Source organism: Dermochelys coriacea, chromosome 5 (genome assembly GCF_009764565.3).
Source record: "Dermochelys coriacea isolate rDerCor1 chromosome 5, rDerCor1.pri.v4, whole genome shotgun sequence".
NCBI classification, from domain to species: Eukaryota; Metazoa; Chordata; order Testudines; family Dermochelyidae; genus Dermochelys; species Dermochelys coriacea.
The window spans coordinates 66,808,412-66,835,476 of record NC_050072.1 but is presented as its reverse complement, the minus strand read 5'-3'; the positions used below and the strand labels follow the sequence as shown (position 1 = coordinate 66,835,476).

At 40.1% G+C, this 27,065-nt stretch overlaps 1 protein-coding gene across 5 annotated transcripts; it reads left to right on the top strand.

Annotated features, from left to right (window-relative positions):
* The first annotated feature begins 253 nt into the window (after positions 1-253).
* NUDT12 (nudix hydrolase 12) lies at positions 254-24,175 on the top strand. Of its 5 annotated transcripts, XM_043514166.1 has the most exons (9): positions 254-401; positions 3,492-3,705; positions 9,053-9,633; positions 11,094-11,261; positions 17,351-17,464; positions 19,713-19,757; positions 20,301-20,500; positions 21,406-21,498; positions 23,982-24,175. In XM_043514166.1, exons 2-8 carry the CDS (start codon positions 3,500-3,502, stop codon positions 21,460-21,462), a joined length of 1,371 nt encoding a protein of 456 aa, XP_043370101.1. In that variant the 5' UTR covers positions 254-401; positions 3,492-3,499; the 3' UTR covers positions 21,463-21,498; positions 23,982-24,175. The 5 variants fall into 5 exon arrangements, with proteins under 5 accessions (XP_043370101.1, XP_043370098.1, XP_038257846.1 ...); XM_043514163.1 differs by lacking the exon at positions 21,406-21,498; XM_043514165.1 differs by lacking the exon at positions 21,406-21,498 and having other exon boundaries at positions 382-442.
* The last annotated feature ends 2,890 nt before the right edge of the window (positions 24,176-27,065 follow it).

Genomic DNA, 27,065 nt, shown 5'->3' with positions numbered 1-27,065 from the left:
ACCCAGGCCTCAGTGCCCAGTACCGGCTTGCGCGGGGCAAGACACAGAGCTGAGCCCGGCTTGAGCCGGGCGCGATCTACACTCGGCCGGCGCGTTCTCGCCAGCTGGCAGGGCGCACGGGAGGACCGGGCCACCGCGGGCCGGGCCAGGGAGGCACAAACCAGGCTCCCACCGCCAGGCCCTGCACTAACCACGCTCGGGGCGCCCGAGCTCCGACCGAACGGACCCGGGGCCTGCCGCCCGTAGGCCCGGCAACGCCCCTCCCCCCCGGCCGGCCAGAGCGCAAGCAGCGCCCCGCCGCGCGAGCCGCCGGAAGTGCGGAGGCTTCAGTCCGCCCGACCGGAAGCGGGCGGTGCTGATATTTTGTTCCTCTTCCGCCTGCGCCGGCCTCCTCCAAAACGGTAACGGCAGCGCGCCGGGGCCCGGGGTTTGTCCAGCTCGGGCAGGTCCCCAGCGCCCCCAACCAGCCCCCTCTGCCCTCCCCGCCGCGCTGGGGGGAGCGAGGCTCCCGCCCAGCCCCAGCCCCGAGTTCCTGTGAGCCGCCGCTCAGTGGCGCGGCCCTTCGCGCCGCTGCAGGCCGGGCGCGGCCCCTCGTCGGGCTGCTGGGGGCTCGTAGCCGGTCGGTTACACCTCAGCGGTTATCAGACCAGAAACTGCCCAACGGAAACCCGGCTGCTGCTGCGGCGCGGGCACGTGGGTTTCCCCTGCCCTGTTGAAAAAACAGTTGTTAGGCAGCTGCCAGTGAGGTGCGGCTGTCGCCTTTCCAGAGCAGCCTTAACAAGACCAGGAACAGCCTCTGTCGCCGTGGTTCTCAACCTGCTCTATCGCGTCCCTGGTGGGAGGAAGCACAAGTCCTGGCTTCCCTCTGGAAGAGTAAAGTGGGGGGGGGGGGGGGTTAGCACCTTCTCTTCCCGTTTCATTGGCCTGCACAAAGGGGCTGGAAAGGTGTGAAAGCGGGAGAAATCTACAGTTTAATAGAAATTGATTTTATAGGGTATGTCTATACTACCGCCAGATCCGCGGCCAGCGATCGATCCAGCGGGGGTCGATTTATCGCATCTAGTCTAGACACGATAAATCGATCCCCGAGCGCTCTCCTCTCGGCTCCTCTGCTCCAGCAATGCGGCGAGAGGCGGAGGCAGAGTTGACAGGGGTGTGGCCGCAGTGGACTCAGCTCAGTGAAGACACCACAGTGAGTAGGTCTAAGTATGTCAACTTCAGCTATGTTATTCATGTAGCTGAAATTGCGTAACTTAGATCAATCCCCCCACCCCCAATGCAGACCAGGCCATAGAAACGTGCCCAGAAATATTTTTCATAAACCACGGAGGTTGATCATGATACACAATTTTGATTGTGTGCTCTTTCTTGAAAAAGTACATGTATCGGTATTTCCGTCATCGGTATTTGTTGGGAGGCCCAACAAAGAAAACAACAGAACGCCACTAGCCATCACCTTCAGCCCCCAACTAAAACCTCTCCAACGCATCATCAAGGATCTACAACCTATCCTGAAGGACGACCCATCACTCTCACACATCTTGGGAGACAGGCCAGTCCTTGCTTACAGACAGCCCCCCAGTCTGAAGCAAATACTCACCAGCAACCACACACCACACAACAGAACCACTAACCCAGGAACCTATCCTTGCAACAAAGCCCGTTGCCAACTCTGTCCACATATCTATTCAGGGGATACCCTCATAGGGCCTAATCACATCAGCCACACTATCAGAGGCTCGTTCACCTGCGCATCTACCAATGTGATATATGCCATCATGTGCCAGCAATGCCCCTCTGCCATGTACATTGGCCAAACTGGACAGTCTCTACGTAAAAGAATGAATGGACACAAATCAGACGTCAAGAATTATAACATTCAAAAACCAGTTGGAGAACACTTCAATCTCTCTGGTCACTCGATCACAGACCTAAGAGTGGCTATCCTTCAACAAAAAAGCTTCAAAACCAGACTCCAACGAGAGACTGCTGAATTGGAATTAATTTGCAAACTGGATACAATTAACTTAGGCTTGAATAGAGACTGGGAATGGATGAGTCATTACACAAAGTAAAACTATTTCCCCATGGTATTTCTCCCCCCCACCGCACCCCCCACTGTTCCTCTGATATTCTTGTTAACTGCTGGAATTAGCCTACCTTGCTTGTCACCATGAAAGGTTTTCCTCTTTTCCCCCCCCTGCTGCTGGTGATGGCTTATCTTAAGTGATCACTCTTCTTACAGTGTGTATGATAAACCCATTGTTTCATGTTCTCTGTGTGTGTGTATATAAATCTCTCCTCTGTTTTTTCCACCAAATGCATCCGATGAAGTGAGCTGTAGCTCACGAAAGCTTATGCTCTAATAAATTTGTTAGTCTCTAAGGTGCCACAAGTACTCCTTTTCTTTTTGCGAATACACACTAACACGGCTGCTACTCTGAAACCTGTCTTGCAACAGTGGTCGGTGCCAGATGCTTCAGAGGGAACGAGTAGGACAGGGCAATTTATCAAGTGATCCATCCCATGTCATCCAGTCCTCGCTTCTGGCACTTAGAGGCTTAGGGACACCCAGAGCATGAGGTTGCATCCCTGACCATCATGGATAATAGCCACTGATGGATCTATCCTCCTCCTTACCTAATTCTTTTTTGAAACAGTTATACTTTTGGCCTTCACAACCTCCCCTGGCAGTGAGCTCCACAGGTTGACTAGGTTGTATGAAGAAGTACTTTCTTATGTTTCTTTTAAATGTGCTGCCCATTAATTTCATTGAGTGACCCTTAGTTCTTGTGTTATGTGAAGGGGTAAATAACACTTCCATATTCACTTTCTCCACACCATTCAGAATTTTATAGACCTCTATCATATCCCCACTTAGTCATCTCTTCTAAAATGAACAGGTCCAGTCTCATTAATCTCGGCTCAAACGGAAGCTGTTGCATTCCCTCTGATCATTTTTGTTGCTCTTCTGTGTATATTTTCCAATACTAATATATCTTTTTTGAAATGAGGCAACCAGAACTTATGCAGTATTCAAGGTGTGAGCGTACCATGGATTTATATAGTGGCGTTATGATATTTACTCTATTATCTATCCCTTTCCTAATGGTTCTTAACATTCTATTAGCTTTTTTGACTTGCTGTTGCATGTTGAGCAGATGTTTTCAGAGAATTATCCACAGTGACTCCAAGATCTCTTTCTTCAGCTGTAACAGCTAATTTGGGCCCCATTATTTTGTATGTTTAGTTTGGAATGTATTTTCCAGTATACATTACTTGACATTAATCAACACTGAATATAATTGATTTTCTTAAATTTCACACTAAACATGACAATGTTACAATTGTATCATTTTCAAGGTGATCATTGTGGATGAGTTTTGTTGTTCTACAAGTTGTATATTTTTTCTTTATCCTTTCTTTTTTAAATAATATAAAATCCAAATTTTGTTCAGAAATATTTCTGTTTTGTTTTTTTTTTAACATAGCTGAGACAATGACAAACACCGAAAGGAATCCCATGCAGCAAATGATTTCTCAGCTGCACAGTTTTGCTGCTACTGGAGACAAGATCAGGTTGACAGCACTGTGCAGTCATTCTCCATCCCTTATCAATGAAGCTGCTGAGAATGGTTGGACAGCCTTGATGTATGCTGCCAGAAATGGACACTTTGAGATTGTGCAGATTCTTCTTGAAAAAGGGTAAGAAAGTTAAAGGATCCTTTACTTAGGATCTAATCAGGCCCTTCCTGCCCCTTTGATTAATGTCTCTGAATGACCACTATATACAGATCCTTATGAACGTCTTTCTTCTCTGAAGTTACCTTCTGTGTTGGGGTCTCAGTCAGTTCCTCATGCCAGACTAGTGGAACTCTCCTATCTCTTAAGGTTATTTTCATTCTTGAGAGTAGCGGTAACAGGGTAGAGCATGAGCCATGCCCTAAACTGGCCATTGCACACCTCCCCTTGCATGTATAAATTGAATATGTTAACTGGAATATTTAGATTTATTACATTTATTTTTTTCCTCAAAGCCTTAACTCTAATGCAGCACTGGCCTTTGTATTGTAGTGCAAACAGTTTTGTTTCAGTGCTTTTCTTGGCACAGTTGTGGACTGGTACCTCAGTACTTCTGCAGTATTTTCTTTTACTTGTATTTCTTAGTACTCCAGCACTAGCACTGTTCTCACTGGCAATTGAGTGAGGACGCTACTGTGCCACACGTTTTGTTAGAGGATCTTAATACTACTTGATGCTGATTTTCTTTGTTTTGTCACTTGGCACTTATTTCTCAGTTGGTTCAACTCTTCCCTGTGTGCACCACTGCCTTACTTCTAAGCGTGGCTTCTAAGGAGAGGGGAAGACCACATAGTATCTTCATACCATGTCAGCACACCAAACCAATGTCAAAGACTGACGACCACGTATGTTGTGTTGTCTGCCTTGAAGTCAACCACAGTACTCTCAGATATGGCTGCTAAAATTGTGAGCTTTGAAGGAAAATAAAGATTGCCTCAAAGCTCTTGTTTAGACATCCCAGGCAAATCCAACACAAAGCTGGACTGGAATGCTATGAAGTATAAAATCCTCAAAACTAAAGCCTGAGTAAGGGATAGATTTTTCTAATGTGATTGAGCTGTGCTTTGTGTCAGAGCAGAGGGAAGCAAAGTTGACTTTGTCACCTTTTTGCTCTCCCCATTCCTGGAATCAGCCATACCTGGTCCAGTCCCTGGCTAAATAAGTCATCTGGTGGCTTCTATAATTTGCACAAAGCTATCCACAGCCCCAAGGGACCATTTTGGCCGCCACAAATTGGCCAAACTCACTGGTGGTCTGTCCATATCTTCTTTTAACTCATTACACCCTCTTTGCCTATCATGGACTGTCAAATGAACCAGTCCTATGGCCCTCTCCTACTACTGGATTACCTCAGGCGGTGGGATTATGTGTGCTTTATGATGGGAAACTTACACCTGCCTTAGAGTTTGGAGGATACCTTCTTTGAGGTAAAAAATGGCAGGCAAGATCACGAATACTGAGCGATCTGGATTGATTGATTGATAAGCTGGGGACAAACAATGTGTTTTAATGTAGCCAAATGCAAGATCACATCAAGTCACAAAGAATTCAAATCATATTTACAGGATATGGGACTGTATTCTGGAAAGCAGTAATTCTCTGAAAATGACTTAGAGTCTTATGTTAGATAATCAATTGAACATGAGCTCCCAGTGTAATGCTAAGGCTAGAGATACTAATACAGGTGTGGGCAAGCTTTTTGGCCCAAGGGCCACATTTGGGTGGGGAAAATTGCATGCAGGGCCATGAAAGTAGGGCTGGGACAAGGGGTGCAGGGTGTCGGAGGGGTTGTGAGGTGCGGGAGGGGGTATGATGTGCAGGAAGGGGTGCAGGGCAGGGGGGTTGGGGTGCAGGAGGAGTGCAGGGTACAGCAGGGGGTTGGAGTGTGGGGTGCAAGAGGGGTTTGGGGTGTCAGCCCCAGCCCAGTGCTGCTTACCTGGAGCAGCTCCGGGGTGGCAGCGTGGCGAAGGCAGGCTCCCTGCCTGCCCTGGCCCCGCACCGCTCCCGGAAGCAGATGGCACTGCGGCTCCTGGGGGAGGGAGAGGGCAGAGGGCACGCGCTGCCCTTGGCTGCAGGCACCACCCCCCGTGGCTCCCATTGGCCTGGAATGGGGAATCACAACCAATGGGAGCTTCGGGGGGCAGTGCCTGCAGGCGAGGGCAGCGCGCGGAGCCCTCTGCCCTCCTGTCCCCCACAGGGGCCATGGTGCCAGCTTCTTCTAGGAGTGGGGCTGGGCTGGCAATCCTGCGGGCCGGATGCAAAGCTCTGAGGGGCCGGATTCAGCCCGCGGGCTGTAGTTTGCCCACCCCTGGACTAATATGATCCTTGGAGGTATAAATGAGGAGTAAGGAGTTGATATTACATCTGTATAAAACATTGGTGAGACCACTACTGGAATTCTGTATCCAGTTTTGTTTTCACACAAAAAAGATACTGAAAAATTAAAGGGAGTTTTAAGGCTACAAGAATTACTTTAAACATTATACACAAACAAAAACACCTTACATTGAGCCTCAAGGGAGTTCAGTCTATTTATCTTATTGAAGAGAAGGGTAAGAGGCAACTTGATCGCAATCTACAGGTTCCTACATAGGCAGAAGATGGGGCTCTTTAATCTAACAGACAAAGACACAACAAGATCCCATGACTGGAAGTTGAAGCTAGAAAAAATAAAACTGGAAATACGGGGCAAATTTATAACAGTGAGACTAATTAACCACTGGAACATTACTAAAGGATGTAACTTAGGGTTGTCAATAGGTGAACCGTGGGCCAAAATCTGGACCGCCAGAGGCTTTTGAATGGTCCCCAAAATCTTTTTATTTACTTATCATTTTTATTATTTTCTCTGGAGTTTGGACCTTGACTATACTTTGACCAAGAAATTTGGACCTCGGCAAAAAATAATTGACTATCCCGGATGTATATTCTCAATCATTTGAAGTCTGAATCGAGATTGGATGTCTTTCTAAAAGATGCTTAAATTCAGCCACGAGTTAATGGACTTAAGGCAGGACTCGTGGGGTGAAATACTCTGGCCTGTATGTTAGACTGGATGATCTTAATGGTCCCCTTCTGATCTTAAAGTCTACTAATCTATGAAGTATTTTTTCTTCTACTTTTATTTTCATTTTTCTGGGACACATATTTTCATCTTGAATTGACTGTTTTCTCTGGAGCTTTGCTTTCCAAGCAGTCAAAGGAGTTTATTGAAATTTTCAGAAGGGCAGCATTTGTGCTAAACATGATAAGTAGAGGGCTTACTCTCACTCTGCCCCATTACCCTCAAGGGTAAAAAAAACCTTAAGAGTTAGGGAAGTTTTGTCAGTCTCTTGCTAAGGAGCTAAAACTCAGAACTGAGATTCCTGAAAGGTGAAAACTTTAGGGAAGTAGAATTACAAGATGAAATCATTTTTATTTTTTTTTACATTTGTTTGTCCCAATCCAATCTTTACTGTAAATTTTCCACTAATTGTTATAAGCAAGCATCAGTACCAACAGAAAATAGCTCATGGAGAAACACAAAGCAGTAGGAACATATAGGTGAATCTGACCCAAATATACTATTTTTTTTGTAATTTATGGTGGTGCTGTTGTCCATCATCCACCAGGCTTTGTATTTACAAAAACAAGTGCATTCTTTTCCTTACTTCTCGAGTTCTCAATTTCAGAACTTACTGTTTACCAAGATTGCTATTTTCAGGATAAGAATTCACAATATACTGTTGCTCAGTGATTTTAAAATTGTTTTATAAGAAAATATTTTAAATTTGAAGCATTTTACAAAGTGAGGGTCAGATTTTCCCCATACAAGATGATTCTTAGGGCATGTGCTAAGCTCCCAGTTGAGAGAACTGGTGTTGCATGTCAATGAACTAGTAATTCTAATCAGAAAAGGAAAATTCACAAGTCAAATTGTATGGGAAGATGGAATGGTTTCATATTATTTATGCTTGTAATCTTTTCCTCCTAGTCTGAAACAGATTATATGCGTTGAAATCCCAGGTATTTTAACATTTTTTATGAATAGTTAAATATATGCCTTATGGCAGTGTTTCTCCAGTTCTTTCATTCTGTGGACAGCTCTGTAAGAGAAAGATCTTTCTGTGGATCAGCTCGTCCTCCAAAGCATGATTTTAAAATGCTCATTCTGCAGACCTCCGAGAAAGGCTTCCAGAGTCTTGCCTCTTTTGAGTATCACACTTGTTTCTAAGATAGTCCATTGTGATGCCACTAAAGCTGAAATGTAGCTTCTTTGAATGAATTAGGCAAGAAAAGTAAAGTGATTTTCAAAGAAACAAACAAACAAATATTTTCTTGAAAGTAGAAATGTTTTGCCAACAGGCTATTTCCCTGATTTTTCTTTGATGGTGTTGCCTCTCCATATTCTGACTCGTGGAATATGCCTTTTGATACGATTGATCTTTGGGATCCTTCCAGAAAGCTTTGCCCACTACAGCTGCATGAGCTCCCTCTTGCAGCGCTGAACATTCAGAGTCAAAGCAAAAAAAGGGCCATGTGATCCACCTGCCTTAGTTCTTCCCCTTCTGCAGGGGAATCTATTCTCTCTAGGCATGGAGCAATTTCTGGGTTTTGATCCAAGACTTCCTTAATTTCTGGTGTTGTATTGCATTAAAGTTAATTAGGTATTTATGATTTTTTTTGGCGTCCTACTGTCCTGTGACACGAGTAGGAGTAGAGAAGTTATTTTACCTCTGTATTGGGCATAGATGTGACCACTGCTGGAAATCTGTGTACAATTCAAGAAGGTTGTTGATAAATTAGAGAGGTTTCAGAGAAGAGCCACAAGAGTGATTAAAGGATTAGAAAAACCTGTCTTCATAGACTCAGGTAGCTCAATCTGTTTAGATTCACAAAGAGAAAGTAACAAGGTGACTTGATTACTGACTGAGTGCCTACATTTGGAATAAATATTTGATAATGAGCTTTTCAGTCTATCAGAGAAAGTTATAACACGATCCAGTGGCTAGACAAATTCAAACTGGAAACAAGGTGTACATTTTTAACAATGAGGGTAATTAGCTATTGGAACAATTTACCATGGATCATGGTGAATTCTCCATCCTGGCAATTTAAAAATAATATTTGGATGTTTTTCTAAAAGGTATGCTATAGGAATTATTTTGAAGAAGTTCTGTGGCTGTTATACAGGAGGTCAGACTAAATGATCATAGTGGTCCCTTCTGGCCTTGGAATCAAAGACTCCAACAGTTGGATTTAGCAGGAGAGAATGAAGGTATTGGGACCATTTGGTCATTTTATCATCACATTTCTAAATGCTCAGTGCTGTGAAAGAGTACGTACATGGCCCCAATTGGCACTACTTTTCTAAAGGCCACCAAAGCTCAATTGCAGTGTGGATGTATCTCACCGTGAGAATATACTCCAGCAAGACTCTTACAAAATCACAGTCACTATGGTAACCATCATTTTTCTTTTCTGTTTATAGGTGTGACAGGTCCATTGTCAATAAATCAAGCCAGACTGCACTAGACATTGCTAAATTTTGGGGGTATAAGCATATAGCTAATTTACTAGCAAATGTTAAGGGTGGACAGAAGCCTTTTTTCCTGCCAAATGATGCAATAGAGCATGAAAATTATTTTAGCAGGACACTTCTGGATAGGAGGAGTGATAAAAGAACAGATTCTAAATGGTTAAACACAAAACAAAACCATCCAGCCACCGTATACATCCTTTTCTCAAATTTAAACCCATTGGTCACTTTGGGTGGAGGGGAAGATGGTTCCCAGCAGCCTGAAGTCAAGCTTTGCAGGCTGTGCCACAAGGATGTAAAGGAATACATGAGCCAGACTGAAGAAGTCACCTTGATTTTTCTTGGAGTAGAACTTCAGTTGGCTACTCTGAGTGGAGGAGTTCTGAAGGAAGATGAAGAAGATGGACTGGTTGCTTGGTTTGCCCTAAGCATAAATGCTACCTTTGCTGAACAGTTTAAACAGAAGCATGAAGACTGTTATTTTCTTCATCCTCCAATGCCTGCACTGCTGCAGTTGCCTGAAAAAGAAGCTGGTAAGGTGTCCAAAATGTAACTTTTAGCAATTGTCTAATCAGAAAAGAGTGGATGGGAAGTGGGAGCAGGGCCATGGAAGCTGCTCCTGTATTGGCTCCTATTTTCCCCTCTCCTACTGATTAGTTGCATGATCTTCAGCAAATCCCTACCCAATTTGTGTGCCTCCATGGTGCCCATAATAAGCTGTATATATCTTCCACACAGGAGAGTTTTGTTGTTTAATTGTTTGAAGTATGAGTTGAGATCCTCACATAAAAGGTGCAATGTTTTTATAGAACGATTGAATTAAAAAAAGAGAGCCAACTAGTACAGGCAAATTCCATTGTTTCCAGGGGTTTTAATTAAAAGTCTATGGCCTGATTTTTTCACTAGCTACAACTGGTCTTGTAAAAATTTGCATACACAGTTGAAAGATACTAATGTCTGCAAAACCAGGCAATAATATTGCAACTGTATGCAATATCTGTGGGGAACATATTGTGTTAAGTGTATGAGTGGTTTGTGTAACACTGGCCCAGGGATTTTATTTACCTCTAAGTGGGGAGGGTTCCCTACTGCTCCGCCAGGAACTAAAAACAATAGGGGGTGATTAAGATGAATCACTTAATGATAAATGTCTCCCAGAGAAGTACTGCTTCCTGGGAAGGCTTTCGTATACTGGTTTAGACTGGGTTTTCCAGAAACCAACAGACAAAGAAAGAGCTTTTAATATAAAAAGACTGAGTTTAAATTAACTCAGGACCACCTTTCTGAACCAGCAAGCAGACAGGACCTTCTATCCAAGATGGGCACCAACCCTTGCAGAAAGATTGGAAAGTCTGGCCTGCTAGGGCCGAATAAGACTGATTGGTGACTCCCTAGTATGTTTAATGTTTTCTTTGTTTTCTCTGTATTGCTTTTACCTTAAGAATAAATGTGCTTGCCTAGAAAAATCTCTGTTATAATTTGTAGCTGCTGGCAGTAAATACACTGTTTATAGCACTTGGAGAGACAGCAAAGCACAGGCAATGGCCTTTAGGCAGACTGTCTTGCTTGGGATATTGTAGTGTAAGGCAGGTCACTATGCAGTCTTAAAACTCCTGGTCAGGAAGGAGAGAGACACGGGATTCCCTCCAAAAGAGGTGCTTGCTAGGAGCTGAAACCTATAGTGGGTGCTATCTAGAGACCATGGGAGAGGGAATACAGGTACAGTTACCCTGAAATTATGTCCTGCACTAGTGTAAATGACTGCACAGGGTTCAGGACAATGCAGGTCTTAAATTAACATAGTTAAAAGGGAAAATAGATAAGGGAATTTGAATAATATGAGATTATCAAGAGGACATTTTAAATGGTGGTTTTAGTTTGATTTTCCTGTTGAATTACGAGAATTTTCTTGTTGTGCTATATATTTTAAAAGATTAGAAGGCTTGTAAATTGATTTTATATGATTCTATCATTTTGGTGCATTCTTTTAAAGGAGTAGTAGCCCAGGCTAGATCTGTTCTAGCATGGCATAACCGATACCAATTCTGCCCAACATGTGGCAGTGCAACCAAGATTGAAGAAGGAGGCTACAAGACGACCTGCGTAAAAGATGACTGTCCCAGTCTTCAAGGAGTTCACAATACATTGTATCCAAGAGTTGGTAAGAATATCATAAAAATAAACAATTGGCTGAAGAAAACTGGCGTATATCATAGAATCCATCTAGAATCCACCCCTGCACTGAGGCAGGATTAAGTATTATCTAGACCAGTGGTTCCCAAGCTTGTTCCACCGCTTGTGCAGGGAAAGCCCCTGGCGGGCCGCGTTGGTTTGTTTACCTGCCGTGTCCACAGGTTTGGCCGATAGCTGCTCCCAGTGGCTGTGGTTTGCTGCTCCAGGCCAATAGGGGCTGCTGGAAGTAGCGCGAGCCGAGGAACGTACTGGCCGCCGCTTCCAGCAGCTCCCATTGGCCTGGAACAGCGAACCGCAGTCATTGGGAGCCGCGATCAGCCAAACCTGCAGATGCGGCAGATAAACCGGTGCGGCCCGCGGGGGGCTTTCCCCGCACAAGCGGTGGAACAAGTTTGGGAACCACTGATCTAGACTGTCCCTTATAGTTGTTTGTCTAACTTTGTTCTTTAAAACCTCCAATGATAGAGTTTCCACAAGCTCCTTACGTAATTTGTTCCAGTGCTTACTTGCCCTTACCATTAGGAAATTTTTCCTAATGTCTCATTTAAATATTCTGTGTTGCAATTTAAATCCATACTTCTTGTCCTTCCCTTAATGGATTAGAAGAACAATTTATAACCTTTCTCTTTATACCATTCTTTTACCTATTTGAGACTTCTTATGTGCCCTCCTCAGTCTACTCTTCTCCAGATTAAACAAACCCAGCTTTTTCAATCTTTCCTCATAGGTCATGGTTTCTACACTTTAATGATTTTTGTTATTCTTCTCTGGACTTTTTCCAGTTTGTCCACATCTTTCCAAAAGCGTGCTCAGAACCAGACACACTACTCCAGTTGAGGACTTATCAGTGTTGAGTAGAGGGGGAAAAATTACTTCTAATGTGTTTCTTACAGCACTCCTGCTCTACATCACAGAATGATGTTTGCTTTATTTTCAACAGTATTACATTTTTTACTGTCATTTAGTTTGTGATCCACTATAGCCCCCAGATCCTTTTCTGCAGTACTCCTTAGCCAGTCATTTCCCATTTGATATTTGTGCAACTGATTATTCTTTCCTAAGAGCAATACTTTGCATTTGTCCTTATTGAATTTCATCTTATTTATTTCAGACCATTTCTTATTCCAGTCCTGTCCTCGAGCTCCTCCCAGCTTGGTGTCATCCACAAACTTTATAAGTATACTCTCTGTTCCATTATCCAAATCATTTATGAAGAAATTGACTAGAACCAGATCCAGGACAGATCCCTGCCGGACCCAACACAATATTTCCTTCCAGCTTTATTATGAACCATTGATAACTACTCTCTGAGTACAGTTTTCCAGTCAGTTGTGCACCCACCTTATAGTAGGTTTATGTAAGCTATATTTCTCTAGTTTGTTAATGAGAAGGTCAGATGAGACAGTTGTCAGCATGCTTCAGTGGGTCACAGCTGAGAATACCAGGTTCAGGACAAACTGCTGAGAATAGGATAGACTCACCCCAAACTGGTGGTTATTCTATTCTTATATTATAACACTCCAGTAACAAAAGTAAACTTCTGTCTCACCATGCTTGTTAACAGGAAGTCAAAGATGTGGTCTCCTTAGGCATTCCATCCATTGTCTTACCACCCAGACACAGGCCTCTATGATGAATGGTTACTGAAAATCAGTTTAATCACATATAGAATCTTCTAATCCCAAGAGGTCAGCCACATAGCCAGGTCAATATATAACTCAGATCTGTCCCAATAATCATGCTGCTGCCAATCCTTTAGTAACTAAAATCTAAGGGTTTATTAATAAAAGAAAAAAAGAATAGAGTTAAAAATGGTTAATAGATCATATACATACAAATAGTTGCAAAGTCCTTTTATTATGTTTGTAGCAGTAAATGGAATGGACTGCTAGTTTGTAAAGTCTCCCTGGTAACTTCCAAAAGATTGGAAAGTCCTCAGTCCATAGTTTAAAATGCTCTGTTTTGTTGTAAGTCCATACTTCAGAGAATCAGGGTAGGAAAGTAAAAATGGAGATATCTCAGGGGTCTTTTACACTCTTTGCCATATGCCTGGAAAGTTACTGGCTCAGGGTCACATGAGCATATCACATATCCTTACATGCTTTGATGACTCACATGGGTAGCCATTACCCATATACTTGCTGAGGTATCCTCAGGAAGTCTTATTGGACGCAATGAGTTTCTTCTGTGGCCCATTGTTAGAGTGAAGTGTCCTTAATGAGTCATCAAGCTTGACTAGTCCACTCACAATGGGCTGGCGAGAGTAGATGTAAGCTACCTTGTTGTTGTTACTCCAGGAGCAAACGCATTTGAGATACAGATACATAGCCAATATTCATAACTTCACTTGGATCCACAACTTGGATTTAAACAGGATAATCTTATTTAGCAAATCATAACTTCTGCATTGACACCTTAAATGATATACTTTGTACAAGATTTGTTGCAAATGCATAATGGTGGTATATATGGTCATATTCAATCATACGGCATCAGAACGGTATCAAAAGCCTTACTAAAGTCAAGATATATCACATCTATTGCTACCCCCCATCCACAAGGCTTGTTACCCTGTCAAAGAAGAATGTTAGGTTGGTTTAACATGATTTGTTCTTAACAAATCCGTGTTGCCTGTTACTTAGCTGATTATCTTCTAGGTGCTTACAAATTGATTATTTGATTTTTGTTTGCTCCATTATCTTATTCACATTATATTATTATTCACTACTTACTTCATTGTATTCATGTATCTTAATCCCTTTTAATTCTCCCATCCTCTTCACTCAGTCCCTCCAAGTCATTTTTTTTTTAACTATCTTGCCAGACCACACTCTGTCAGTTTTATTCAAGATAAAGTAGTCCAAGCTTCTCTGTCTTTGAGTTGTGCATGACCAAAAAAAAAAAAAGTTTTAATTCAACTTCGGCCTCTTGTGTTTCAATGCAGGACACTAAAAATCCTATGTTACAACAATGTAAGCAAATTATTAACATAACATTATTAACATTCTCCTCTTCATCCACAAGCATCCAAGCCCTCATCATCTCAGGTCTTGATTATTGCATCCTCCTTCCCTCTGGCCTTGACAAATCCTATCTATCCCCACTTATGTCCATTCCAAATGATGGTGCAACAATCATTTTTCTGGGACATTGTTTTGACCACGTCATGCATCTCTCTGTGTTCCTCCACTGACTCCCCTTTCTCCACTGCATCAGTTATAATCTAGTTGTTTTTACTTTTAAGGGCGTTCATGACCTAACCCTGCCCGACCTGTCTTCTGTTAGATGATATAGGGACATAGACTCAAGCTTTCATTCTGCAATAGATTCCAATTTTGGTTGTCCTGTTTTTTTAAATTTTCCAGCAAGCACCTTCATGCTTTCTCTCATGCTGTCTTTCATCATAAGAAAGGCTTGCCATAAATATCCACAAAGCCACTTCATCATCCTTCTTCAGATCTTTCTAAAAACTCATCTGCCATTTTGTTTACAAAAAAAGTTCTACAGTGCTTAGGCGACTGTTTCTGCTGCAAACACTCTTTTTCATGCTTTTGTTTCATGCTGTTATTTCCTTGTGCCATCTGTTTGTTTTATCCACCTGTTGTCTGTGGTCTGGTACTTAGATTGTAAACTCTTCAAGGCAGGGACTCTCTTTGTATTATATACTTTTTCAGTGCCTCATACAAAAGGCCTCAGCCTCTAGGTGCTACTCTAATACAGAAAACATTACAGTGTGGCATCACAATGTGCTTTCATTTTACAGTCTTAAATAATTTTTAAGACAGTAAAATGATTCTGCAATTAGTGTGTAAAGGCCTGCCCCAGAAGAACTGCAACAGTTCTAAAAAATCCATGATAAATGGTGACCTTGGCGAGAGATCTCATAGAGCTAGAATCTTTTCTTTTGTTATCCATGTAACATCTGCACTTGGAAAGTTGTTTGAGAATTTGTTGTCTTAAGCTTGTGCCAAAATCCATAATCTAAAATCTTTTTTAACATCTAATCAATTTATAGAATTGTTTTTCTTGGCATTCTGAATGTTGTATGTATTGTACAAAAGGTGGTTATTTCATTTAATTGTAAAAAGATATTTAGATCTGTACTGTGAACTAGAATAGGGACGGCTGTGCCATAGAGAGGATACTTACTTCAAAGACTAAAAAAACTATTTTAAGTAGCAAGCTTTTGTAACGAACAGGTAAAATTCAGGGGGGAAATTGCCTGCTTCTGAAACCCTTGTCATATAAAAAAGATATGTGCCCATAGTTAACAAATGAGAGAATTCTATCCTTTCTCTCCAGTTATGGAGTTCTGGACTCTCTGCCAGGGAAATATAAAACATTTGAAGTAACATGAATAAATTAAACAAGTAAACTGCTTTCCTACCTATGCCTTGTCATTATATTTTTCCTTTCTTTCCTTCTTAGTCTCTCTCTTTCCCCCTTGGCCCTTTACCATATGGAGAATATATTTTCCACATTTATTTTCTTGAAATCTATGCTTTTTTAAAATCCATTTAAATTAGTTAAATGGCCCTCATTACCTTAGTATCTAAGCACCTCAGAGTTTTTAAATCCTCACAATACCCTTAAAGAAAGGAAGTACTATTATCCCTGTTTTGCTGGTAGAGAACTAACACACATTGAAGCTAAGTGATTTGCCCAAAATCACACAAGAAATCTGTGGTAGAGCAGGGACTTGAACCGTAGTCTCCCAAGTCCTAAGTTCCTGTCTTAATCACTGGACCATCCTTCCTCTCCTTAGCCTTTCAAAAGTTTGAGTTACTGCATCTTTCCTCTCATTCCATTGTCTCCCCATCTTTTTTCTTGTATCTTCACCCTTTGACCTCTTTTCCTTTCCCCTCACTCTGTAGTATGTCCCTCCCAGTCATAGTATGTTGTATGTCTGGCCCTTCTCTCTCGCTTTTTGTCTGTTGCTTCACCTTTTTATTAATCCTACCTGCTCCACTCGTCTATCATGCTCTGTGGACTGTGCAACTTCCTAAAATCATTAGTAATTTTTTCTTTACAGTCTGCAGCAGAACACACTAAGAAAATGAGTACAATTAAATGAAAGATTGCTGAGCCAGCATTTGTTGGTGATACTTTTTTCTCATAAAGCTGGCAGCCAGCAGGACTTGAAATTCTACCATGTGCTCCATGGCAGGTACTTTTTGAATAAGGCATCAATCTTTGAGAAGCATTTGCCTAGTGAGATTGATAAATCAGTCATTCTAACAGAGGGGAAAATACAAGAAGGAGGATCAGTGAGGCAGGGAAGATAAAGCAAGTAGGATGAATACCAAGGCAGAGAGAGAGAAAGGGAAGGCAAAAAGAAAACATAGATTTTAGGATGGTTAAATCAGGGACAGGCAACCAAGAAGGGAAAGAGATGACTGAAGACTGGTATAGAAAAAGGGGAGAGGCTCAATGTAGATATGACTGATGGAAAGGGAAGAAAATAAAACAGAAAATTAAAAGAAAGAAAAAGACACAAAAAGGAAGAGGAGAGGAAAATGGATAAAAATCCAAAGGAGAAAATAAGAACTAGAAACCAAGAGAAGGAAATAAAAGGGTAAAAATGAAAAAACATGACAACATTTAGATCATTATAATAATATGTAGCTCTTTTATAGTACTTTTCATTTGGAAATACATCCCACAGATCTGTGACTGAGGAAGAGGTGATGGCTTATCATCCTTGCTGCTGAAATTGTTGCTTTCTGTTGGATGTGTAACTAGGTTAATGCTGTGGGTACTTCAAGAAATTGCATGTAGTTGCAGGTAATGTATATCCTGGCTCTCAAGCCTAGGCTAGTTAAGTACACCTATTAGGCATGTGTATTACAAAAATAAGTGAATAGAGATCTCGTTAAAAAACACATCTTGATAATACCTGCATTGGGGCATCTACAGAATTTGAATTTCAAGCTCTTAAATAAACTAAATCTGTATTTACACCATGAATATTGAACAAAGAATTATACATGCCTGCAATTTTTTACTATATTTTGAGCCCCAAAAAGTTTAAATATATTTCTTTCACATGCATTCCAGATCCTGTAGTGATAATGCAAGTCCTTCATCCAGATGGGAACCAGTGCCTTTTAGGCAGGCAGAAGAGGTTTCCTCCTGGCATGTTTACCTGCCTTGCTGGATTTGTAGAGCCTGGTGAGATTTTTTTCATGACTTTGATGTTAATTGATTTTGTATTTCTATCCCAGCTTACACTTGAAATTGCCTGGAGCTTTTCAAAAGGATTTTCCTGCAAATTGATTTTAAACAGCACTGTACTTTGAAAAGAATGTCAGAAGTGTGGTCCACATTAGGTCAATTAAATGTGTATACTATCTATTAGGTATGTTTTATAATAAAAATTCCACACACCTTACGTATTGGCAGTTGGGATTTTTTTAAGGAACATTTGTCAACTTGAATATTTTTTAAGGTTAATTTCAAAAAATTCCATTTTATGATAGAGCATCCCATGCCCTAAGTTTAAAAAAAAAAAATCTTTACGTATCTATATAAGGATTTTTTTCTATTCCCCCTCATGGTATTTATGAGAATACTTTTGGCCAGGAAGAAATTGAAATTGAACTCAGCAGGACTATTCGTGCTTAAAATTTAGCATGTGCTTAAGTTTTTGCAGGATCAAAGTGTAAATGACTGTTCAGAGAACAGTGAAAGTTCAAAAAGCTTTGTAAAATGCACAAGGTAATGTGAAGATATTTTTTTCTGGTAGCTGTTTTCAGCAATAATAGTCTCAGGTAGTAACATAATTATAGTGGGTACAAAATTTTCAGAGAGAAATGAGATTTTCAGTTTGTTGGCATCCCTTCTTTATTGTCTAGAGAATTTAGTACAAATAAACTGTACTCATTCACTACTATGAGGTTTTGGTACAAATTAAGAGCAGGGGAGAAGGAGGGCACTTGGCTACACACATTAAGGACAGAGATTAAGGATTAATATTGAATTACTTGTTTTTTGTCACTATTCACAACTATGATTTAAACATAGTTTTCTGTATTGACTTTTCTTTGTTTTGGAAAAAAGGGGCAAAAATTATTCAATGAAACACTTATTCTAACGCATCTTATTCACTAAAGAGAACATAATGCATAGCTAAATCCAAAAATTATCTGTGTGACTGACTTCTGCTATGTGATTGAATGAACTGGTTCAGATAAAATAAGAATTGATTCAAATATTATTTTAGAGGTTGAAAAAGTTGGGATTTTTTTTTTCCACTTCCTCACTTGTCCCACCTTCTCTTGTATTTTTCATTGTCGTATCTCTTTGCACTTTTTGGTTTTGAGTGGACATAAAGTCCTGAAATACAAGGACACCTGTTATTGGAGTATTTCCAGGCTGAATTAAAGACTGTATTGGAAATCTCATGAGCCAGCATATTTTCATGCTATCTTCATACCAGTTTTGCTTATCAAAGAGATTTGGCTAGTTTGGATAAACAACCAATGAGCTTCCCAACTCTTCCAGGTTCACCCATGAGATATTTATTTACTTGAGAAATCTTTTAACAATCAAGCATTGGAGAACAAACATAAATTATGAAAGGACAGCCTCTTATCTGGCAGCTAAGCGCCTAGTTGGTTGAACTCAACCTTCTGCATTAATGGGCTAGCCTCTTACTAGTCAGAATAGAAAACAAAAAAGATGCACAGTATATTAAGATCTGCCTGAGAGAAATTCCAGTGACTGCAGATCCAGTTTAAACTTCAGAGAAGGGAATTTTGGAAATATCTGTAGATAAGGCACTATGTTGATGCATGGATTATCTACTTTAAGGAGCCTTTGACACAGAATTTAAGGAACAGGTTAGGAGTTATATCATATAACAGTAATGCCTATGTTGTAATTTAATTCAGGCAGGGAAGATGTCACTTGCATATCTAAAGCAAAGATGGAAGAAAATAATTGGATGTTATCCACAAAAGAAAAGTAGCAAGAGGCACTGTCAGGATATAATAGCGCTAGAATTCTGAGTTTCATATTACTGTACCAAGGGGCACTGGTCACCATTCAGTTTGGCAGTTTCTTTACGCTAGAGATCTTCCAAGATAAAGGTGACATTTATTCATGTTTTAGTCTTACCTTACAGCTCATCCTTTGATGAACAAAACTGCTTCTTTTATGGGAAATATGTAGGATACTAGAATCCTAAAGAATGCAGGCCAAGATTTTCAAAAATAAGAGCCAGAAGGTAGGAAAATTTAAGGAAAAATGTAACTGACTTCAGCCATTTCCCATGGACAAATAATATATTATAAACTTATCCAGTGCACATATGCCCACAGTATATGAATATTAATGTTCCTGAGGGTGGAGTTAAAGTTTTCCATTATAATTTGAATTAGAGGAATTTAGTGTATGTTGTGTGTTTCTTTATATGTTGTGAGGTGCAAAGGAGGCTCCTTGAAGAGAGGAAGAATGTGTCAGAGTGGGTAATGTAGGCATGTGTTTGAGTGTATTTGAATATCTACTATCTTTTTACTGTTGATTGTCATACTTTGAAAGGCTTTGTTAATTTTTAAACTGTAACATTCCACACTATTATAATTATAGTACAAACCTTAAGTTAAAGTTAACAAAATTATTTACCTGTTATAGTAAGCAAACGATTATTTGTTTCAAAGTTAATTTGAGGTAAAGTGTATTAAATTTTCTGTACATTTCGCATAGCAATTTCAAGGACTAATGGTAGCTTTACATAGGAAATATACAGTATGATGCTGGTATTCTGATATTTTTATAGTATTTATTTTATTTTATTTTTATTCATAAATGTTGCTTTGGTGCCTGCCTTTCTTTTATTACACTGCTGATTCTCATACTTCAGATCTGTGTGCTACCCTGGGAACTGGATGCCTGTACATAATTGTTCAAAGCAATTTTAAATCTTTTGAGTCAGTTCAAAGCACAGAATGTAATCCTTGCTTGGAGAATTTTCATCAGATGCTTGTTCTTTGCCCTGTTTGATTAGGGGAAACAATAGAAGATGCTGTTCGAAGAGAAGTAGAGGAGGAGAGTGGAGTCAAAATTGGCCATGTTCAGTATGTCTCTTGTCAACCATGGCCAATGCCCTCCTCCCTAATGATTGGTTGCTTAGCTGTTGCAGTATCTACGGAAATTAGAGTTGACAAGAATGAAATAGAGGATGCCCGTTGGTTCACTAGAGAACAGGTAAAGTTCAGTTTAATTTCTTTCTCTCATTGATTGTTCTGTGACTGTATCGGTTCTGGTATACAATAGGGATGCACTCTTTTTCAGCAAGTTAAATAGGTGTTTATACTCACCACATCATATAGTGATTATATTGTAAAAGAAAGATAGCTACTCATAAAAGACTGCATGATGAATGCTGTGCCCACTGCAAGCCCATTTGAAGACATTCTTGCCATGCTTAACTATTCAGTGCTTCTCTTGGGGCAGTATTTATTGTTAGTTATTCTACTACCTTTCTATTTACTTCCTTGAGCTTTGTATGGATCTAGATAAGAGAACTGTTAAGTAGCATTCATTTTTGAGCTTTTTCTAAAAAAAAATTTTTTTTAGAAATACAAGTATTTTTTTAAGAGATTAAAAAAGAGGATTTGTTATTTTTTGACATATATTTTTCATACAGTTGTAGGCCCCAGTAATCCAATTCAGTGTCCATGGGCATGCCAGGTGTACTGTGCAGCATACTCCAGGATCAGAGTCTAAATGGGTAAAACTAGAAAACTAATAAAAAACACAATGGATGGAATTTTAAGCATAACTATAAGACAAATTACACGAGGCTTTTTTGTTGTTGTTGCTCAATTCCTTCCCCCACCTTTTCTGTCTGTTAACATTTACATTGTTATATATACTTTAAACTGCAAGTTCTTTGCAGTAGGGTCCTTATTGTCTTATATAAGTAAAGCAAATGTGTCTCTATAAATTTTTTGTATAAGTAACAAACAAAAACTACATTCAGCAAAAGTGAAGATGGCATCAGGCCATATCCTTCCACCTAAAACCTTAAAAGCATGGAAATAAGTTATGGGGAAAGATATGTGCATTCTTTTCCACCTTGATATTGCTTTCACTTCCATCTCCTACAGATCCCTGCTCTGTTTTTATTACAGAATTCTTCGCTATCTGAAGGAAAGAGGAGTTAGTATGTAGCATCAGTGCAGCATTTATATGCTATGCAGGTGTGCATTTTATTAGCATATTAAAACAGGAATTTTTTTGGCCTATATCCTGTATGGTCATGATAGAAATTAAAATAAAGTTTATTGAAAAACACATGTATGCATCCAGTTCAGTCTGAGTAATACAGGAGTACCCCAGTTATCTGAATCACCTACTCATCTGCATTTCAGTTTGAATAATCAGAAGTGTAACATATTGGGATTTTCCTGTCTTCAGACTGTAAATTTCCTTGCTGGTTTCAGTTTTCTGTATGACCTAAGTTGTGCAGGAGTGAAGCATGCAGCTCCACTCCCAATGTACTGAAATCCTATGTGAACCTCCATTTTTACAAGGCAACATGCTGTAGTTTAGTGAATAGGCAAGTTAGGGTTATCAGAGTTCAGTAAATTAGAATTCTACGATACACAGGGCCTAAACCTAGCCTTCCTATGCATTACTTTTTTTTGTTTCTCTGTCCAAGTTTGTAATGGAAATGGAGAATAATTTTTTTTTAAATTTTTCAAAAGGGAGTGTTTAAAATTAGGTTCCTAAACCTGTATGTAGGCACTGAATAAGAGTAGCCTGATTTTCAGAAGTGCTGAGCTCCCACAGATTTTATGAAAGTCAAGGGGAGGTGCAGGGGCAGGTGCTCAACACCTTTGAAAATCAGGTCACTTTTATTTAGAAGCCTAACTTCAGGTATCTGTTTGCCAATTATTTTCATAAAGCAGAAAGTAGGATGAACTGGATACTTTAAATACAGTAGAGATTTCTCAAAAGATGATTGAAAGATTATGGGGCAAATGTAAACTTTCAGTGAAGTTTCACAGCCTTACACCAGTTCTGAATTTGGCTTTACATGTTGTAAGAGATTTGTGTATTATAAATAAAGTTAAAACTTTGGTCACAATTATTTTTAGTAAAAGTAAACAGTGACCTTTTAGTAAAAATAATGGGGGTGGGGGAGAGGGCTGACTGCTCCGGGGCCCCCACCACCCTAGGGCACGGGACTGAAGCAGAAAATGTCACGGAAGTCTCTGAAAGTCACAGAATCCATGACTTCCATGACAATATCTTATCCTTAATTATAAAGAGTTTACCAGAAACTAGTTTTAAAATAGTGCAAATATGTCCATAGCATGTAAATCACAGTTTTATAAGGTGATGGTCCTATGTGAATGTCTTACTGTAATTGCAAGGTAATGCACATTGGGAGGAGTAATTTTAACTAATGTACACATTTCTGGGTTTTAAATTAAATGTGACCACGTTGTAAAAGACAAAGGCATTGTTGCGGAGAATTCAGTGTAAATATCTTCTCGATCCTCATCAGAGATCAATGCCCCACACTCCAAATGATAGGAGAAAAAATGAAATAGAAAATAATAATAAAAATATTATAATGCCACTATAGGTATATATCAAAGATACACCCTCAACTGGACTGTGTTCAAGTTTTGCCATTCCATCAGAAAAAAGATACAACAGAATAGAAAATGATCCTAAGACAAGCAATGAAAGTGGTTAGAAGAACAAAAAGACTTCCATGTGAGGAAAGATTGAAAAGGATTTTTCAGTTTAAGGAAAATACAAATAAGAGAGGTCATGATAGAGGTATAAATTAATGAATGATATAGAGAAAGTAAATTAGGAGCACCTCTTTACTGTTTTTCATAATACAAAACCAAGAGAGCCATTCATAAAAATAGACCGCAAATTTAAAATTAATAAAAGGAAATGCTTTTAATAAACACACCATATAATCTCTACAGCTCATTGCCCCGAGGGACCGTTAGGCCAAGATCTTAATAGTGTCACCCATCTTTCAAAACAGTAGCAAATGTTGGGGCTTTGAAAATCAGTTTCCCATTAAAAAAATCAGTGGCATAGAGTCTGGGTATATTCTTAGAGCAACTTGTTTATTTTAAACAGTATGTGCAGGTTTTAAACACAGATGTCACAAACAGCATGTGGGGTAATCCCTTTTTGTAGGGATTTCAAGCAGACACCAAGACCTGCTTTTCAGGAGCAACTCTGCCTCAAGAATTGAATTAGTAAATTCCATTACTGCTTACCACAGCTCCCCAAAAATATGTATCAGAAAAATAAACACAACATTTTCTTCCCAGACTAAAAGCTTGTTCACGCACAAAGAAAAAGAACTTGTAAGATAGTGCAACACCAGGAATCTTGTGATTCCTGCCCTAGCAATTAGCTACACAAAAAGATTAGACATTTATATGGTTAGTGAGAGTGTACACAGTTACTTTAGAATAATAAGCTTGCAGGCTTTAGGACATAATTTACTTGCTACCTGACAGGTTAAAAAGCCTTTCCTCTTGTTTCTTGCACCTTTCTCTGATGCATCTGGTAATGGCCTCAGTCAGAGAAATGATACTGGACTTGGGGAAGATCACTCCAGTATGGAACTTCCTACGTTCATGATAGATTCCATGTGTTTTATAAGATTAATTTACCAAAACAAAATCTGTATGTATTGCAGGTCGTGGACGTTCTCATTAAAGGAAACCAGCGTTCTTTCTTTGTGCCACCAAGTCGAGCTATTGCACACCAGTTGATAAAACACTGGATTGGAATGAATGCTAACCTTTAAATTCAAGGAACTGAGTTCTTTGAGTTAAATTACTGTTTCCAGTGACTGATAATGTAAATAAATTAGAAATAATTGGTCATTTAGTAAAGTGTGTTACTACAGTAATTTTTGAGTTTCTTAGTCCTTTGACTCCTAAGATATACTTGTACTCAGTGATTCTTTTCAGAAATTCGTTGGCGTGGGACCCACGTGATTACCCCAAACAAAAAAGGCAACATTAAAGTATCATTTTGAAGGTTTTTTATAATCAGGTTATTATTCTGCCCTTTGCTATCCCTCCTTTTATTTTCCAGCACTTGTCTGAGCTCTTATCTACTATTTTTGTTTGAGACATTGGGTTAAAATCAGCCCTGGTGTAAGTTGTGACAACTCCGCTGATTATGCCTGCTGTGAGTGAGATTCTTTTCCTCTTTGTTTACCTGAAATTTTGTTGTTTGTTTTTCCTTTTTCCTCTCCTGTTTCCTCTTTCTTGTTCTATACCTACCTCACTTTCCCTTTTCCACGCTCTCCCTCACTTTTGGCCGTTCGTCATTGCCCCAGCCCAAGGAACACTTAGCATTAAATTTTAGCAGCAATGTTAGCATTTAATTCTAGAAGCTCTATTAGCAACAGGTATCACATGCTGGTAGTACATTCATTAGAAGCTAGGTGTGTAATGCTTTTTATATCTTGCATGATTAGTGTTGCTTATGCTAGAGTTTGAGCCAGCAATCTTATGTGGATCCTGTCAACCCACTAATGTATTGTCCAAAAATTATTTTAAAGACCTTTTGCAATATTGTGTTTGCAACAAATGGGGGTAAGGATGGCTGCTTCATAAGCCTAAATATTAGATACTGTTATAAACAATCACAGACTTGTTGACTGGTAGACAGCAAACAAGATTGCAGTTGATTGGCTTCTTTGGTCAGTGCAAATTAGTGTAGAGACTTCAGAAGACAAGTAGATTAAACTAGATGACAAAAAAGACACAAGAATTAGTGATATTTCATCTAAATACAAAATAGTGTTTTTTCTAAAATTGGAGGCATTAAGGAATGCTGTTTATATAAGTAATGTATAATCAAAAATGTTAGGTAACTTAAATATACCAAATCTAAATGTAATGAAGAGAAGACACATTTTTGAAAAATAAAAATATTAATTTATTGATGTATGTTTAAAGTTAGCAATTTACAGTACTGTTTCAGATTTTGTGCTTTAATTGTAAATTAGTGAGGAGAATTCAAATTACTTTCTTTCAAAACGGAAGGCTATAAAGTTAGACGCTTGTTTGCAGCAACACCTTGTAAGAGCAACATTTCCCCTGGGAACACTTTCCTTACTGCGATTTTTCCACTCGGTAACAGCAACATAGCTGCTGCATATGAGCAATATTTGTGACATCACGTCGAGGGGTGGAGATTGGGGGGAGATCAGAGGCAGTAAAAGACGTCCTCCTGAATAGCAGATGTGATACAACTTGCTGCATTTCTCTCCAAAATGGACCCGGTTCCGATCCTGGTGCACCACCAATCACTTCGTAGCAATGAATGGTCCTTTACCGCTCATCCTAGACTATATTTTACATGATAAAAGATCAGGGTTATCCACCAGTTCCATTTGTGTACATTTGGCCACCATCACAACATTCCACTCCAGTGTAGCCTGCCACTCCATTTTCACCCACCCACTCATGAAGAGATTCCTGAAAGGTCTCCAAAACCTTTACTCTCACATATGAGATCCCACCCCAGCTTGGGACCCTGGCCTCACCTTGCGCTCTCTCACCAGATCACTGTTTGAGCCCATGGCAACATACTCTTATATTCATCTGTCCCTGAAAACAGCATTTCTTTTCACCATCACCTCTGCCTGACAGGTAGGAGAAATTGGTGCTCTCATGGCATACCACCCCTCTCCCCCTCCACTTCCCCAGTTTTTCATAAAGACAAGGTCACATTATGTCCACATCCAAAATTCTTAGCCAAAGTACTGTCGTCTTTCCATTTAAATCAACCTATCTGCCTTCCCTGCTGCTTCCCAAAACCACATAGCAGCCAGCAGGAAGCGGTTACACATATTGAATGTCAGGCAAGCATTAGCCTTTTACCTGGACAGAAATTTGTAAATCTTTATGAAAATCGCCACATTTATTCTTCTCAAAAGCCAATAGGCACAATCATTTCCAAACAACACCTTTCCAAGTGGATCTCACAATGTATACACCTTTTCTACCAACTACACAATCAACAACCTCCTCCTGGAACTTGAGCACATTCAACACACTCTCTATCCACCTCGATTGCCTTTCTCAACAATCTCCCAGTTACTGACATTTGCAAAGTGACCTCTTGGGCCTCCACAGATACTTTTAGCCAACACTATACAAATACCTATGGCGCAACATCAGATGCCCTACTAGGATATGCTGTTTTATCATCTGCATTAAATGCCGTTTCAAAGCCTCAGTCTTCCAACTAGAGGCACTGCTATATAGTCACCTACAGTGGAGCACCCGTACAGAAATCACTCAAAGAAGAAGAGAGAGTTACTCACCCTGTGTCATAACTGAGGTTCTTCGAGATGTGTGTCCCTGTTGGGGCTCCACTGCCTGTCCTCCCCTCTGCTTTGGAGCTGAAAGATAAGCTCTGCAGTAGAGAAGTAACGGAGGAGATGGGGGCTTTGGACCACACAGTGCTATATATGCATGCCTCTCACAGCACGAGACAGGGAGGAGTGCATGTACGGGCCAATGGGCACTGTGACCAAAGATGTCCCATCCCAAGTGCAGGGGGCACTGCCGCACCTACAGTGGAGTACTCCGAGGGATGCACATCTCGAAGAACTTCAGCTACTGCATAGGGTGAGTAATCCTCTCTTCAGCTACTTCGCTCCCCCACCCCCACACACACACACTATGGCTACCTCATCCCTTCTGAAACATCCTTAACACTTCATACACCTTTGGTCAGACGACACTCCCAGTAACAG

Excerpts from the sequence above, each read along its gene's own strand:
- NUDT12 (XM_043514163.1), top strand. The coding sequence starts at position 3,500 with ATGACAAACACCGAAAGGAATCCCATGCAGCAAATGATTTCTCAGCTG. Across the intron at positions 9,634-11,093 it reads GTTGCCTGAAAAAGAAGCTG|GAGTAGTAGCCCAGGCTAGA; the intron begins GTAAGGTGTCCA and ends ATTCTTTTAAAG. Across the intron at positions 17,465-19,712 it reads TGCTGGATTTGTAGAGCCTG|TGAGGTGCAAAGGAGGCTCC; the intron begins GTGAGATTTTTT and ends CTTTATATGTTG.